At 38.2% G+C, this 15,982-nt stretch overlaps 1 protein-coding gene across 1 annotated transcript in view; it reads right to left on the bottom strand.

The window, feature by feature from the left end:
* Positions 1–802: 802 nt before the first annotated feature.
* The window catches only part of FHL5 (four and a half LIM domains 5), a 28,116-nt gene continuing 12,936 nt past the window's right edge, over positions 803–15,982 (bottom strand). The window contains exons 2-6 of the mRNA XM_026122143.2: positions 12,697–12,878; positions 9,159–9,333; positions 6,823–6,992; positions 3,461–3,647; positions 803–2,474 (exon numbers count right to left, since the gene is read on the bottom strand). Coding sequence (XP_025977928.1) covers positions 2,323–2,474; positions 3,461–3,647; positions 6,823–6,992; positions 9,159–9,333; positions 12,697–12,855 — 843 coding nt within the window. The 5' untranslated portion in view covers positions 12,856–12,878 and the 3' untranslated portion in view covers positions 803–2,322. The remainder of the gene's footprint in view (positions 2,475–3,460; positions 3,648–6,822; positions 6,993–9,158; positions 9,334–12,696; positions 12,879–15,982) is intronic.

The raw sequence follows: 15,982 nt of genomic DNA, 5'->3' as shown, positions 1-15,982 counted from the left end.
TTTATGTCTAGACATCAGTAGCTGGTGATAGAGACAAGAAAATCACAACCTGATGTCTGATACAGCTTTTTATTCGAACTATTTATAGCAATCACATTTATTTCATACTATTGCTCTGAAGTGTAAATGCTCAGTTTCAGGTTTGACTGTAGTGTATTTAATGCAGAAGTAAATAATTCAGTTGGTATTTCTAAAACTATAATTAGTTGATGAGTCAGAGCAGAATTTCATTTTCCTAAATGTTAAGGCTGGAAGGATGGGATTATCGTGATCAGGGAGTCTGATCTGTGGCTATGTCACATCTTAGGATTCTGCCCTCTAACTCTTGCATCAGTTTGTAATTAAGCTAGAACATTGTTTGTACAATATTGAAAAAAGGGCCCAAACCACACTCTTGCAACTTGCTGGATGTTATATCACGCAACAAAAATGAAAGGTACACCCCACAGCCATGGCTACTTCTGGCAATTCATCGTTTTGATTTTAAAGATCAAAGTCAATTGACATTTACTAATGGGCTGATTTCTAATAACTCTGCACATTTTTAGAGCAACGTGCACAACTGTGGACCACTATATATATATATATGTGTGTATATATATATATATATATTTTTGTGGTGCAACCTAATGCTATCTATGGGAATCTAAGTCTTACTAAGAGCCTGTATCAGCCATGTGAGATGTGAGAATAGAAAAGGAAGCAGCTGGGATAAAATGAAAAGGCATGAACTAATCAAACTCCAAACTCCAATAAAAGCTGCCATGACAGAAGAGACTGAAAAACAAAAATGAATACCACATAGAGCAAAAGATCAATATTTTATTGACTGGAAAACAGAGTGCTATATCATTATCCATATTGATTTTATGCCACTGCAGTTCAGCTCTGGTTTAGCTATGCCCACATGTTCTTGCTTTTTTCCCCCACTTTTCTACTTAATGCAATGGCTGTCTTTATTACAAATAAAGCCCACTCGGGTCTGCAAAATAACTCCATGCACTTACGATCAGAGTCTAAAAGAGAATGTATGATTTGAAGACATACAAGGTCAGGACTAAAATAGTTCTGAGTGGTGCAGAATCTGCACTGTCCACAGTGGCTTGATACAAGTGTAACAAGCATGGAGCAAGGAAGAGGAAAAAATGCCAGTAACTGCTCTAGATGATCTTTAGTAATAGCTCTTGAGCTCCTAAGCTCAGCAAGCAGATATAATCCTCTCAAAACCTGGAAACTAACGCTGTGTACTACTATCACAAGTGAGGACTGCCTAGCTTGCAGTGACAATATTACAAATCCGTGACATAATACTGGCAAATGCGTATGGCACATGACAAAATCAACCAGGTGTTGGTTCTAAAGAGCTTATAGCCTGCTATAGGTAAGCACATACTTATGAGAATGGCAATAAAGTGTGAGTCAAAGACATAACTGTGGAAATGGTAAGGTCATTAGCAGTGGCTTGATTGCTGGCAAATGGTGCAAGGTTAAAGGGACAATGGTGAGTCAGCTCTTGCCTCTACTTATAAGAAAGTGTATTTTAGCAGGTATTGAAGGTCTAGTGAAGACAATGGAAAAGTTAAGTACAGCCAACCAATTGTGGGAAAGGACCTGTCACTCAGTCTTATGGATGGCTAGAACCATGGGAAACAATTTTTTCTGAGGATTTTTTCTCAGAAATTCTGAGGAATTTTTTCTTAGTAACGAGAGGAAAATGACCTTTCAGCCCTTCATCTAGTCCTAGAATGAACTTCTGGCACGGAAGAAATCCTGTGATGTCTTGTTATGTACCAGTATCTCCTTCCACCTTCTGCTCATAGTGAGAGAACTGCTTTGCCAGCAGCTGCTTTGTCTGAAGTTTGGAGAAAGATGAGATGTTCTTCTAATAAATACTGTGGTCCAATAGAAAAACACACTTGCCTGGCTTTCCACACCAAAATCTGCATCAGTGGAGTGGTGCTAATGCCTCATCAACAGTCATATGCCATATAGACTTTCCATATTCCTCCTTGGTTCATGGGAGATGAAATGTAAATTTTAAAGCTTCTAACAGCAGAGTGCAGTGTGTTACAAGGAGAAGCATACTGCAGTTAGATTTAAAATATTTACTAATCTTTTTTGAATTGTTTTCTTAGTATGGAGCTGTTTAGTTTTTTTTTTTTAATAAAAAAGCTGAAAACTATGATAGAACTAAACTGCTGTTGGAAAGTTACTTGAATGACTAAATAACTATTATGCATTTTAGCTGATTTTCTTACTGCCTGGTAATGAAGTACATGGTTATAGAGTGAGAATAAAGTATTGGTATAGCTCTCTATAGAACTATGTAGCAGAGCCACATTTGTGACAAATGACATCATCCTGCTGAGTGAAGAATCCTAAGCCCACCAGTGAGACAAAGCATTTTGCACAGTTAAAGCACTCCCTGTGCCACTGGCGCTCTTCAAATGAGATAAATTTGGCACCTCCGAGAGCTGAAAGAGAAATGAGAAAGAGGATGTGAATCCAGTATTTCTGGATGTGGTTTAGAAAAGAAACAGATTGTTTTCTAATGTGTGATCACGTTGGTATTTGTATAGCAAACAAACAAATAAAAATAGGTTGATATCCTTTTTTTATCAGCAGAGTAGAAAAAAAGTTAAAATTCAAAATAGTGAGTAATATTTTAAGTAGAGCCACAAGTCACTTGTCTGTTTTCATATCCTATTATGAACTCTGGACAGAGCAGGTTTATCAGAATGCACACAAAGGTTTGCAGATCTTCCCAACAAACTCTCATGAAAGTCATTTGCAATGTGTAGATACAGATAGTTTCTGTATAGCACTGAGTGAAATTTAATTGTTGCAACTAAGCTTCTTCAAGGTGGGGGATCTGGAAAATTACCAGATTGTGGAATTCCTAGCATGAGTATCTGAAATAAAACATTGCTTTTTTATATATATTTTGGTAAAATTATGCCAATTTGATAGTGATGAATACCCAATCTTGTCAAAGTCTCTAATTTGATATAGGTGCCTTACCAGCAGGCAGTTAATCAAATTCACCTCCAATCTTATCACTTTGGTATTTAAAAACAAAGCCAAACCAACTGCAGGTGCAAGAGGGGCTTATGTGCACTGTCCGGAGAGAAGCCAAGAAATGCCTTTTCTTATATTCTTAGGGATGATTTTTAACGTCATCTGAAGGTCTTCTGCTTTAAGACCATACAAGACACTAAAACAAATCATGGTAAAACTCCTTTCAGTACCTAAAATAATTCCTCAGTAGCAAGGAGACCCATGTGATCAGTATGTCCTAGCAAGACGTTACATGTAATAGGGGATCTCTTTAATAGTTAACTCCTTCGGTCTTTCATTATGAGGGAACTGTTTTTCAGGCTGTTTTCTAAAGTAAAGATCTGATTTGACAGAGGACTGATGACAGCTCAGTGTCTGGTCCGTTCTAAAAGGTCAGACTCACCTGTAATAGGTTTCTTGCAAGCAGTGCACTTCTTTGCGTATAATTTGCCGAAACAATCTTCACAGTATGGATACTCATCTTTGGAAATAAACCTTCGTCCAGACAGCTGAGTTTTACATCCAGCACACAAAAAACATTCTTTATGCCAAGGCTGGTCATGGTAGGTCACTCCCCCTGAAGTTATAACCTAATGCATTAACAAAAAGCAAACCACAATGAAACAAAGGCATGAATCGTGAGCTGTTGAACCTATCATTGTTTCAGCAGTTCAAGTAGCTATTAAACTGCAGTTTAAATGAAGGATTATTTAGGCTTTCATAAATCCTTCTTGTTTTGTTCTTTTCTGATGTGCACAAGCAAAGAGAGAGAGTGTGGTCATCTCAATTTTCTTCGCCTGGAATATCAACTTTGGCTAACTCCAGTTGAGCTGTACATGCCACTGTTTTGTTATTCTTGATTTTCCATCACAAAATAACCTCACTATTTGTAGTAAACAGATTGGCTTGTTACAAAATTCTTCTACTACACATGTGCAGAAAAGCTTAGCGTCAGGCATGCTCTCAGAAGAACAATTCTCAGTGACAGACAGTGGATGATAGAACTGATGCTGAGATTATGGCTGTCTCAAAACCGAAACTGAATCCTATGTTAAGAATGAGGAAAGAGCCAGTAGAGAAGCTGAAGTGAGACAGGAAAGAGATCTATGCTGTCAGAAGAGGAAGAGAGATTTATCAATGTCATCAAAGTTTTCATATCCCACAACTCACTCAGAGCTCTCCACTGGCTATTTCTGAAGAGTGAAATTTCCAAATGCTCTATGGCATCTGTATGTGTGGTAAAAAGCAGATTTCACAAAGCTCATGAGAAGCCATATAGAAAAATTTATCTGGAAATAAAGATGAGCTGTAATGTGGTGTTTCCACTGTCAAGTCATGTATGACAGCATATGAATGAATACCTAGTTGGAATAGGAGGAGATAAAGTTGGAGAAACTTGTATAAGTAAAAATAGAAGAACCATAGAGTTTCCCTGGGAAATACAGTTTCAGAGAAATAAAGAATGAATAATACTGGATGATGTCAGCCAATAAAAAACTTAAATGTTTCCCAGTCTCCTTGGTATTCCAGTATTCGGCTACTTCTAACTCTTATTTGCCTTTCCAACATCTCAAAATCTGAAATGTTCTTTCTCTGGCACCAAATTCAAGACTCCAGTTTAGCAATTTAATCTCTTCAGGCTCAGTTCTTATTTATGGGAACTGTTGAAAGTTTACATAGCAAAATTGTTTCTATTTGTTAAGTATGAGGCCTATTTGTAGCCCTAGAATTTTTAAGAAGCAAATCCTGATTATTTCACATAAATGTTGCTGACCTCAATTCCTCTAAGAAATATAGAGCAGAATGACTATATTTGTCACATGATCATTTACTGCAAATTGAAGGCTAGATGTAGAGATACAGGGATATTTAGAGGTACTTTCTAAAGTTTAATTATTGAAGGAAAAAAATAACCAGTAGTTTTTGCTTAAATTAAAAGCTTTTGTTAAAGGCAGAAGTTTACAGCTAAATATTAAGTAATTTTAGAAATTGTAAATTATTTGATGATGTTAAAAAAAAATCATGTTTGCCTGCAAAATGGTAGCAGTACTAAAGAATAAGTGACATTATGCCATAGACAGCAGCTAAAAACATCTTCCTAAACTAGAATAGTGTGATGCTCTGAGAGTTTTCATCAATCAGAGGCAGTTTTAAATCACGAGAAATTGAGGGAGGTCTGGGTTGATTTGTCTGTATAAAGGGAAAAAAAAAGAAAACACATATGAGATCAAATTTTCTGGTACCCACAGAAGAAGCATCATATATTGAACCAGTGGGGCACTATTTGACTTTTATTATCGCAACTGAATATTACTTAATCTGATTATTGCCTGATACATTTCAAGAGCAAAACAGGTAAGAGTGTGAATGCTTTCCTCATCATAGGTAGTTTGATTGTGCATGCAAATGTATCTGATAAATGTTTACAAGGGAGATGTTTTTCTGAGCAGACAAGCTGTTAGCAGGACAGAAGGCTTTTTTACAAACTTCAAGTGTAAAATTCAACCCTTGTTAAAAATCCTAATCAATAACAAAAGAACCCTAAAGTATTTGTTTTGATCAATAAATTTATTTCAAATACAATCAGGCTTATATCAATATTAATTAGACGGGGACAGTAAACACTGCCACTCTTAGCTTTTGGTGTGCAACTTAGATGCCAAAAGTAAGGCTGCCTTTCCTGCTCATACTGTTAGTTCACCAGGCAATTTAGATGATCCACCCCCACTTCATGAGCAGTATTGCATAGTTAGTGAGAACAGGCATCTATGTTAGGTATCTAAAGTTAGATAGTGTGACTTGCCCTCCTTGTATCCTGTCCTCAGTGTCAGCAAACCTACTATCTAGCTTTGCTCTCAGAAAAAGGATTGCTGGCTTCCATAAAGGTGAGTATTAGTTACAAATACAGCACTCTTACCAACAGAGCTGGACTCTCAGATTTTACGGATATCCCAGATAACTGTGAACAAGTCACTTAGTGTCTCCATGTCTCCAGTTTTAGCCATATGACTTAGGGGTCAGACTGGGGAGCTTAAGTTCCCTACATCCTCCCAGGTGCTCTCAAACACTGACAAAAAAGAGACTACAGGCTTCTAATTCGAGTATCTACATTAAATACTTTAAAACAGGTAGTATGAATACCTGTTAGAGAGATTAAGCAACATCCAGGCACTCTTGTAAAGCAGCTATCAGCAATTACAAATAGATACTATAGATTTAGGCAACAAGTGAGTTCTGTTGATTTCAAGCTCATTTTCTCCTGCTCCTTACCTGCTTTTAGAAAAGCATTTTAATCCACTAAAAATATTGTATATTGACAAAAAAAGTTAACAGTAAAGTAGGTCACAAACAACAAACAAAAAATAAGTTAATTATGCTCTTACTTTGTTAAAGCTTGTTAAGCATGCAGTCTGAACTTTTGTTCAGCTTTGTGACCTGTCCTCATAAGCTCTAACATGCAACTGCATAGTTTATCTATGGCCTTTTTACAGACTATCAAAAAAAAAAAAAAGAATTGAAGAATTCATGTGCTCTGTTGATATTCTCTTTGTTTGCTGTTCCTTGATGGAGACCTAGATTTTAAACCTATAGCTGAGAATGCAAGTATGGATTTGCAGAGGTTATTTTAAGCATGCACTCTAAAGATTACAGAAACAGTCCTCACTAGCACTATTTTTGCCGTTGGACAACCTGACTTTGACTTGACTAAAAATGACATGGCAGTACTTTGAAATGCTTTAATTTTTCCACTGTACATTTAATTACCTTTTTGCAAGAGTAGCAATGGTGAGCAAATTGCTTCTCAAAACAGGGAACGCAGTAATTCTCGTTGTCTTTGGTGATCAACGGTTTTGTTCCCAATGGTTGCCGGCAATCCTGGCAAACAAAACAGGATTCATGCCAGGAGCTTCCTTTAAATTCCATTTTACGGGAACCTGCAGAAACCAAGCAAACAATGCCCCCAATTATAGCTTTGTAATGTGTTTTATAAGGTGAGAAGACTCTTGTTTTTAATCTTCTATCTCAGTATTAGTTGTATTAACCAGGAAAGCACTTAACCCCAATTTAAAAGAGTTTCTAAGCATGTGCTTAACTGTGAGAACACATGTAGTGCCTGTGCTCACCTGGAAAAAGCTATACTAATTTGCCTAAGCTGTGATTTTAGAATACTTAATTATACGAATGTTTTAGGATAACCTCTCTGTGATATGCTTCGGTGGCTCAGAGTTTCTCTCAGGCCAGGCAACCCAGCAATGATGTTCAGGTACATGGCACTTCTATAAATTAAGGAAGAATTTGCTTAGATGTTTAGTACATCTATTAATCTCCTGTCTCTTGCCTTCCTTGAACTAAATCTCCTTCATGTAGAAATGCATTATTTATCTTATTCATCTTAAGCTGGAAATGTTTTTTTTTTTAAAGTAAATATCTTCTGTGATAAAGCAGATTACACTGCCTCTTCTTACAGTTCATCATTTCCATTCTAGATGAACAGTTCTTTTTTATCCTATTAAATTGGGTGTTTTGTTCCATTGTAAAGTCAGATGCAATCTCAAAAGAATGTCACTTAGTTAAATGTCTGCTAGAGGAGGTTCAGAGCTCTTCACTTTGTGTACTGGTGCACTGTGCACTTTAACGGAGATGTATACTTATATGCATGTATGTCTGAGAATGATTCTTTCAGTGACTCTCACTACAGCTTCCTCCTCCTCTGGTAGCACCAGACCGCAGAAGAAGAATACAGGTGTTATACAATCCTTTCCATAGGAAAAAGAGAATTGTTGATACAACTGATTAACGCAGGAACACCTGCTTCCTGGACTGAGGGGTTAGAGAAGATGAGTGGACAATAATGCAAAAACCACTGTATTCTGGTGCTATTTTGGTCACATCTAGTAAGGTGCATCTACTAGACAACATTGCTTTAACTATATCAAAACTAAGCAGCATATCACCCCTGAACTGAACACAACTATATTGCAACAACATTTGTCTATGCCAGCAACGAAAAGGAAATAAACTCTGAAAGTTCGTTAACTGCCTCAACACTACAGGTTGAACAATACATCAGTAATCTAGTATTTATACTGAGACAATAATTCTGTGCAGACCAAACGTTATTGTTTGGCACGAAGCTCTACTGAAAAATAAACTTCCTATGTTGTTGCTACATTTACTGATGTCCTTGGCTAGAGGTTCCCAAATGGTTATGAGGCCATGGCAGTTAGTTTGCAGCTGGTGTTTGGAACTATACTCAACCATTTAGTTTATGAATTGGTTAACTCCTTAAGGATGTGCGGGTGATCTGTAAAAAAGTTTAAGCATAGAGTAGTTCACTGTTCCAAATGTCTGGGACTCAGTTGCCTAGACCAGCGACTTCATTTTGTGCATTTGGCTGCTGTTGCTTCCCTTAGATGTCTCTGAAGAGGCAGCTTTATGCAATCTCTGTGCTGTGTTAGCTTTACTGGATGTGGAAACAATGAAAGCGCTAGAGGATGTCCTGAACAGACATGGTCAAAAGCTGAGAAGTAGTTTAGTGAAAAAGTTGCTTATGGCAGGAAAAAATCCTATCATAAACACATCTGTATATGCATTCTTTTAAGCAAAACTGTTTATAATGGTTTGAAAACAGAATGTCATGTTTTGACAATTTAAGCAAAAAATATTTCTGAGCAAAAAAAATGGTTTATAAAGAATGAGAGCCAGGTCTGACACTCAACATCTGGACAACGTGACAGACGAAATGCAGATGTCTCGTCTAGTCTGTCACTCCCACTAACGATAGTTCTGTTTGTCTACCTACACCGACAGTGGGATATGCTTCCTAAAAACTGCAAGGAGAATCAAGAATTCAACATAAGCACATTTTACTGTTTTTTAAACTCTAAATATTCTTTGTAAGGATTTATAAGCCACATCAACGCTGGACCAGAGATATTTGTCTTCCCTCCATTTACTGCTAGGAGGGTACTGCCTGAAGGAGAAGTAGTCACCTGAAAGCTGCTCTGAATGTCAGGGACTTTGTAGCTTGATTATTCAAGGATGAGCTTTTAATTAAAAGTAGAGTTTCATTTTTCGCTAAAGGGTTCCTGGTGTCTTACCTGGCATAATAGTCTTCTGGCAGTGGAAACACTTAGATGAGTACTCATCCGAGTAGCATTCAGTACATAGCAAGAGCTCATCCTTGGCAGCAAATGGCTTCTCCACCAGAGAGCGATTGCATTTGACGCACTTGAAGCATGCCTCATGCCAGTGGCGGCCTTTGTAGGCCAAGTCCTTGGAAAAAGTAAGTCCATGTTAGTGAAAGCATTTCTTTACAGTGTTCTTTCCCCCCAGCTCCTCCTAGAAAAAAAGTGCAAAATGAAGAACGCTTGAATAGCACCTGGAGCATTTATGCACGTATCTGGCAGAAAGTGTGGTCAAAGATAAGTACGCAAAGTCGCTGTGTCAGGATAGTTTGTCGATCTCTCATACAGGCCATTAAGACCTGTTTTGGCACAGGCAACTGTCTTTTCATATTTAACATCAGAGATAAGTTTTTATTGTAAGAACCATTTTATATTTCAAAGTTGGCCTTCAAAGGGAAACAAATAGGTAAACTTTTTTAATGTGCACAGACCACCTGACAAGAAGTGCATACTCCATAGCCTTCTAAATAGAACTTCATGTATTTTTTAACATCACTACTTTTTCTTCCAGTTGACACTATAGAGGACTAAAGGAAGGTCATATTATTGCAGAGAACAAGCATTTAAAACCTCATTATTTGAGAAAAAAATGATGCTTATGAAGATTATTTAAAAAAACATTGCTTTTGTTTACACCTAATATAACTCCTCATAAAAAGTTGGCAGGAAGCTGTTTGTTTAAGACCCAGCAGGCTTAAGGGCCAAGAAAGCTAACAGTGTATGTATGAGACCTCCACCAAGAATTCAAAAAAAGAGCAAATAGCAGATTTTATTTTTCCAAGGTTAAAAAAAACAGGACAAAAATGCATATCACTACCGCCACCACCAAAAAACCAACAACCCCCCAAAACCCTTAAAAATAAACCAGACCCTTCCAAGTTTTCTTTAAAAGTAATGAACGAAGCACAAAAGGGCACAAATCCAATCTAATTTTTCTCCTTTGTCAGTACCCCTCCCTGCAAAGTTCTGAAACAAGAAGTGAAATATATACCAGCCTGCATTTTAGGAGGTGCTGAGCACTTACCACTTTTGTTTGCTTTAGTTAGTACCTTTTAAAAAACACACTATCACCACAGAGCAGCCTGAGGCAAAAGAAAGGGGAAGAAGGGGAGGAAGAGAGCAAAGCTCTAGCACCCTGGTACTGGAAGGGACCAGCACCAATAGCTCTCTGGGCCATTTTTCTAGCTGACCCTGGCCTGTTGCACCCCTTTCACGTTACTCTTGCAGTATTTTTGTCCCAGTTTTTCCTTGCACTCAGGCAAAAGACTTTTTTTATTAATGATTGCTGGTCCTGCCACTTCCTTAATTTAAAATTTTAAAAGTGGAATTAGTCAACTCAAAGCATATGTTTGCCAGATGACCCTGTCTGGGGCTACCTACACAAGTTTACTGTTGAACCGGCTGGTCAGAGTTTGAGGACAATTTTCATCCAAATCAGCATTTTCCTTTGAAGATTCCTTTACAGTCCTGAGCTGTGCTCACAGCATGTGCTTTGAGCACCATGAGGGGCACTGGCTACAGAGCCTTCCTGAGAGGCTTATTTTAATAACTTTATGACCTTTTATTCCAAATGAACATACGCAAAGCAAGCATGGGGAGAAGGTGAGTACCGAACCCCGTAAAACAAAGGTGTTTGTATAGTATTCATTTGAACCTAAAATTCAAAGTCAAATGTACCAGCTGTAAATTGAACTAAAGGGTGGGGGAAACCCTGACAAAGAGCACAGAGGAACTCATATTAATATTTAATGTTCTTAAAAAAGGGGAGAAGTGAAAGGAAAGCAAAGTCCAGCACCAAAGACCAGCATGTCACCTATGAGACAAGTAAGGTAAGCAAGGAATTAAATCAAAATTAAAATATACTTTGTTTCCAAAAGATAGAAGGTATAACATAAAATTATAAATATGGTTTCTTTTCAGCTTGACTTCTGTATGTGAATACCTGAAGTAGAAGTAAATTGTACAATATTGTTAAAATCATTTTCAGTGGACATCTCTCAAACGCTAACGTTTCATTCAACCTAAGCCACTGAATTACCAATAAAGAAGGGAAAAGAAAAGTTACAACTATGCAGGACAGTAAAGAGAAAAATTAAACAAATTAAAACTTTGTGTAACTTCTTTTCTGCTGTTGCAAGAACCACCCTCCAAAGGAAAAAAGAAAACCCAGAATGGCAATGCAAAGAAGCGGTTAGAATCCCTCTGCTGGATGAAACACATCGCCCCACACCTGCAGACAGGAGAACAGCCAGACACTGCAAGTATGTTGTCTGTTTAGGACCTAATCACCACGAATCAGTTTTCAACAGCAGATATTCAGTGTGACCCACAGTACGTGCTTGCCCTGCAGGGGAGCTGTGCAATGCAGCCATTGGAAATGGCGAGTGACAGCGGAGAGGGGAATGCTACCCCGGCGCTTCAGAAATATCTGAGCACCTAACTCTGGGCCACAGGGAGGTGCTTATTTCCACTCATGATTTTCACCAGTAAGTCATTTCCTGAGATCCAGCGCCAAGAAAATCCTTCCATATGATAAAGAGGGTAAAAAAGAGTACTGATTCCGATTTACCCCTCCAGGAGGTGCGGTGTTTCTAACCTTGAATGTGGACCTGGTGCACCTTGAATCCAGATCTGCCATATCCAAATGCATGTCCTCAGCACAGGACAAATCAGTCTGTTTCCTTGGCTTTCACTCAAGAATATTTATCTACGTTAAAGTGCAGAGGACAGTGCACAGAGAGACAGAAGGAGAGTCAATCCAGAGCCCCCTCAGGCCCAGTAGTTAGGGTATCCAGCATGCGAACAAGTAGGAATACTTGGTTAAACTTATGTAAAGCATTCAAGTGTGTGTTTTCTGTAGTCCAGAAAATTCCTCTAACCAATAGGTTTTTAATACGATGAGGCGACATAACAGGCTTCAAAAACACATCCATATGTGTCACTGAATGAAATTCAAAGAACATAACAAGCTTAATGAAAACTTTCTAATCTAGCAATTGGGAGATGGGACATGTGTTGAAGTAGACTTATTAAAGTACACTTAGAGCATCCAGGGGCCCCTGGGGCAAATAAGCCTAGGAAATACATTGTGTGGGAATTGTGCCAGGGCCCTGCTACACCTGAAGCGTTGTGCGGTCTTTGCAGCTAGGAAGTAAGTGGAGGTGAAGGATATGAACAGCATGTAAGCCGAAATTACTGTATGGTTCTCACCCTGTGTTTATGTTTATCAGGCGCACATAAGTGTGGATTCCCTCGTGTTTGGCCCTGAGCTTTCCCATCCCAAGTCATCACTGCATGTTCCTCCCTGCTGTGCATGGATGCACAACAGCTGTGCTTGGGGCTTTTCACCAGCACGGGGATATGCAGAGGACCTGATACAGAAGCTGTCGTTAAAGAAATGGGATTTGTCTGTAATTTAACAAGGAACAGCAGGACAAAGCTAAATCCTTACCTTGGAATCGCACTCAATAGGTTGCTTGCACTCTTCACAGGAGTTGGCAAATAAGCTGTCATAACATGTAACACAATAAGCGTTTTCTTCTCTTAATGCGTATTTTCTTCCACGAAGAGATTGCAGGCAGTAATGACAGTCTGTGTGATTACTAGTCATTCTGGTGGGGTTCTGCCTGTGGTCTGGAAAAATCATGTAATTCAGTAGATGACAGTTTACTTGCCCAAATAATAAAAAATGCTGCTTTACCAATGAAAGTTAGAACAGGTGTGTCTTGATATTTGCAGAACACTGAATTTCTAATGCAGGACTGTTCTGTAATAAAATGGTAGTCTTAACACACAGTGGTAGTCCTTAACAATGGTAGTATAATTTATGATAGTATAGTATATCATGGGTAGTCTTAAACAAAATATACTATGTATTGTGTTAACCACATAATGGGGAGTAAGACGGTTGCTTCAGCTTAGTCCAGTGGTACTTACACAGATAGTGTGGTACCTGAAAATAAAGTTGTATGCACAACTTACTGAGATATATGTGTGACAATTACGTACTGTATTGTGGGGAATAGCCTAACCAGAAGTCAGGGAATGGACATTATAGTTTAAAAATCAGAGAGTAGAGTTAAAAGGCCAAAGAAAAGGATCAAGCACTTTTTACTGTGTTCCTGGCTTTCCCTTGTCATTCCTGTCTTTCTGCTCATTCCTTGCTTTTCAAAAAACCCCCCACCTCTACCTGAATAAACAGGAGGAAGACAAGGGGCTCCAAGTTACATAATTGGCTTTTGCATGATAATCTCCATTGTAGTGCTAACTTTTGGTGGCAATGTAAGGTGAGGCAAACAGCCCTGGACAGTGAAAAAGCAAAATGTAAAGAGAAATAAACTAATAAAATCCAAACAAAAATCCTAACTCAGAGCAAGTTTCCCTTTGTTGTCACTGCAAAAGATTGTTTTTTTGCCATGTTCCATCTTGGCAGTGCCAAAATACTGAGAGAGAGATGATATTTCTGTGCCAGCCAAGTGCAGGAAATACCAGAAATCTATTGAGAGCCAATTGTATGTTTCCCATCCTTCTTTTTTCCAGGCTAGAGAGGCTTGGATAAGCATCCAAACTTCAGCTGCTTAGATGTCTGCAATGCCAAACATTTTAAGGACTGTGGAGATGGAGACTTATTTCAGCCTTGTTGTTGCTGGTTCACTCATCAGCACTTTGCTAAAATTGGGTCTTGGTTCCTGGGAATGGAGGAAGAAGAATCCAGAAAGTTCCCAGTGAAGCAAACCCAGAAACATTTGCTGGACTCATCGGATTGCAGTCTTCATTAAAGTCAACAAATTAATCACTGCAATCAGTGCCAGAAATCATAAATTTTAGAGGATTTAAGAAAACTGCTGAAGGTCTCTCAAAATATTTACAGATCAGTGACTGTTCAGCTGAAATCATTGCACTTTGAAAAATGGTGCAAGTCAGTTTATCTTAATCAGATACAAAGAATGAGAATAAAGAAGAGAAACATATGAGGAAAAAGGTTGGAGGGAGCACTTATCATCACAGAGCTTACATTTAGCCCATTTAAAAGTACTCACTCAAATACTTATTTTTATACATTAACTGCCTATCACAAAGCCACAGTTCAGCTTTAAAGAGGTATTTTGTCTTTTCTCTGGGTTTCTGCTCTGTGAACCTCAAGATGTAATCCAAAATGATAGCTTAAACTATGGGAAAGAACAGTTACTGCAGGTTTCCACTAGCACAAATGCTTGAGGCCAAGAATTTTTAATCTATTCCAGGAGGGGTTTTAGTAGCACTGTGAAAAAGGGGCAGCTAGAGAGGCTAGGATGCTTATCTTAGACCAAAGTAATGATCATTTGGCACAAGCTATGTAAAACTTTTTGTTTCTGTAAATTTAAATTCTTTTGAGTTGAATTGATTTACTATTTTTCTGATTGCCCTAAATCTTTGTGCTAGCCAAGACAGGGTGCAGTAAAGAAGTCAAATAATCTGCAACTCAGATCAGTGGGAAACATATGCTTGCTTAAAAATATTACAAATGCATTTTATGTCCTATCCTTGGGATAATAGTGCCTGAATCTGGACTTCCATCTCCTCAGTATCAGGGACTTGAATGTGCAAAGAATGAATCCATATATAAGACAAAATGACATCCATCAGGTTTTATATTTACATGACGTGACTTATAAAAAAGACATGCATAGCACAGGAATTCAGTGCAGGAGTACTACATAGTCATCACTGATATTAAGGTTAACTTTTGCTCAGTTTCTTCTACAATGACGAAGCAGTATAAATTTGTGGTTAGGGAGGCAGTCAAGAAGGAATGTTTGTGGTTGACTGGGCTCCATATTCAAGGTCATAGGACAGGCTTGAAACCGGATTTCAGATGAATTTTCATTCCTCTTTTTGTGGGAATTATAGTTTTAAACAGCCTCTGAGGATAACCCTGGTTAGACTACCTTTCTGACTTCCTCCCTGCTCAACTGAGACCTCAGCTTCCCCAAAAGTTCCATTGCAGCGTAACAGTGGCAACAGAAAAATACTAACAGAGCATGCATGAAGAACTTATTTGTGTATACTGACAGGGTTTTTAGCACAAAGCTCACCAGCAAATACCTTCAGATGCCTGCAGATGCATCTCTGTTTGTTCATTCTAGTGAATGGCAATAAGCTATTAAGCTATTGAAAAGAAAACTCTGCATTTCCAACATTTTTCTTCAAAAAGTAGTTCACTTTTTTTTTTTTCCCAAAGCCAAGCTGTTCGAGAAAGTCTGGGTTATGTGCTCATATGAGACATGCTATTGCAGTACCCAAGAACTTCAGAATCTTTAATACAGTTCTCCTAAAAACCTAAAGTGCCATTACTCCTGTTTTACAGCTGAGAACAGTTGCTGGAGAACATTAAAAGTGAGGATCCACAAGACCAGAGTCAAGGGGGGGGCCCTTGAAGCTGCTTCTCTAGTAAAGCGCTTGGGTTCTACCAGGCTCTTTTTCTTAAAAAGTGTTCAGAGTTTGGCCATGATGAAATAAGACCCTGTGTGGGTATGAAGCAAAGATGGCATGAAAAAGAATGATTTTTTCAAATTTATTGGCAAAGATCTGGGTAACCTTTGTGAACGACTTTTACTGTTAGACAACACAACACAACAAGCGAATCACGTTTCCCCCAGCACCACTTACCCTTGTCCTAATAAATAAATACTGTTACGAGCATCATGCAGTTAAGTAGAATATTTTTCTTGTGCTTTGATCCTAATCTCTGGAGAAAT

The sequence above is a fragment of the Dromaius novaehollandiae genome, chromosome 3 (genome assembly GCF_036370855.1).
Source record: "Dromaius novaehollandiae isolate bDroNov1 chromosome 3, bDroNov1.hap1, whole genome shotgun sequence".
In the NCBI taxonomy this organism is placed as follows: Eukaryota; Metazoa; Chordata; class Aves; order Casuariiformes; family Dromaiidae; genus Dromaius; species Dromaius novaehollandiae.
The sequence above is the reverse complement of the archived record's forward strand: the minus strand, read 5'-3'. Positions and strand labels throughout refer to the sequence as shown.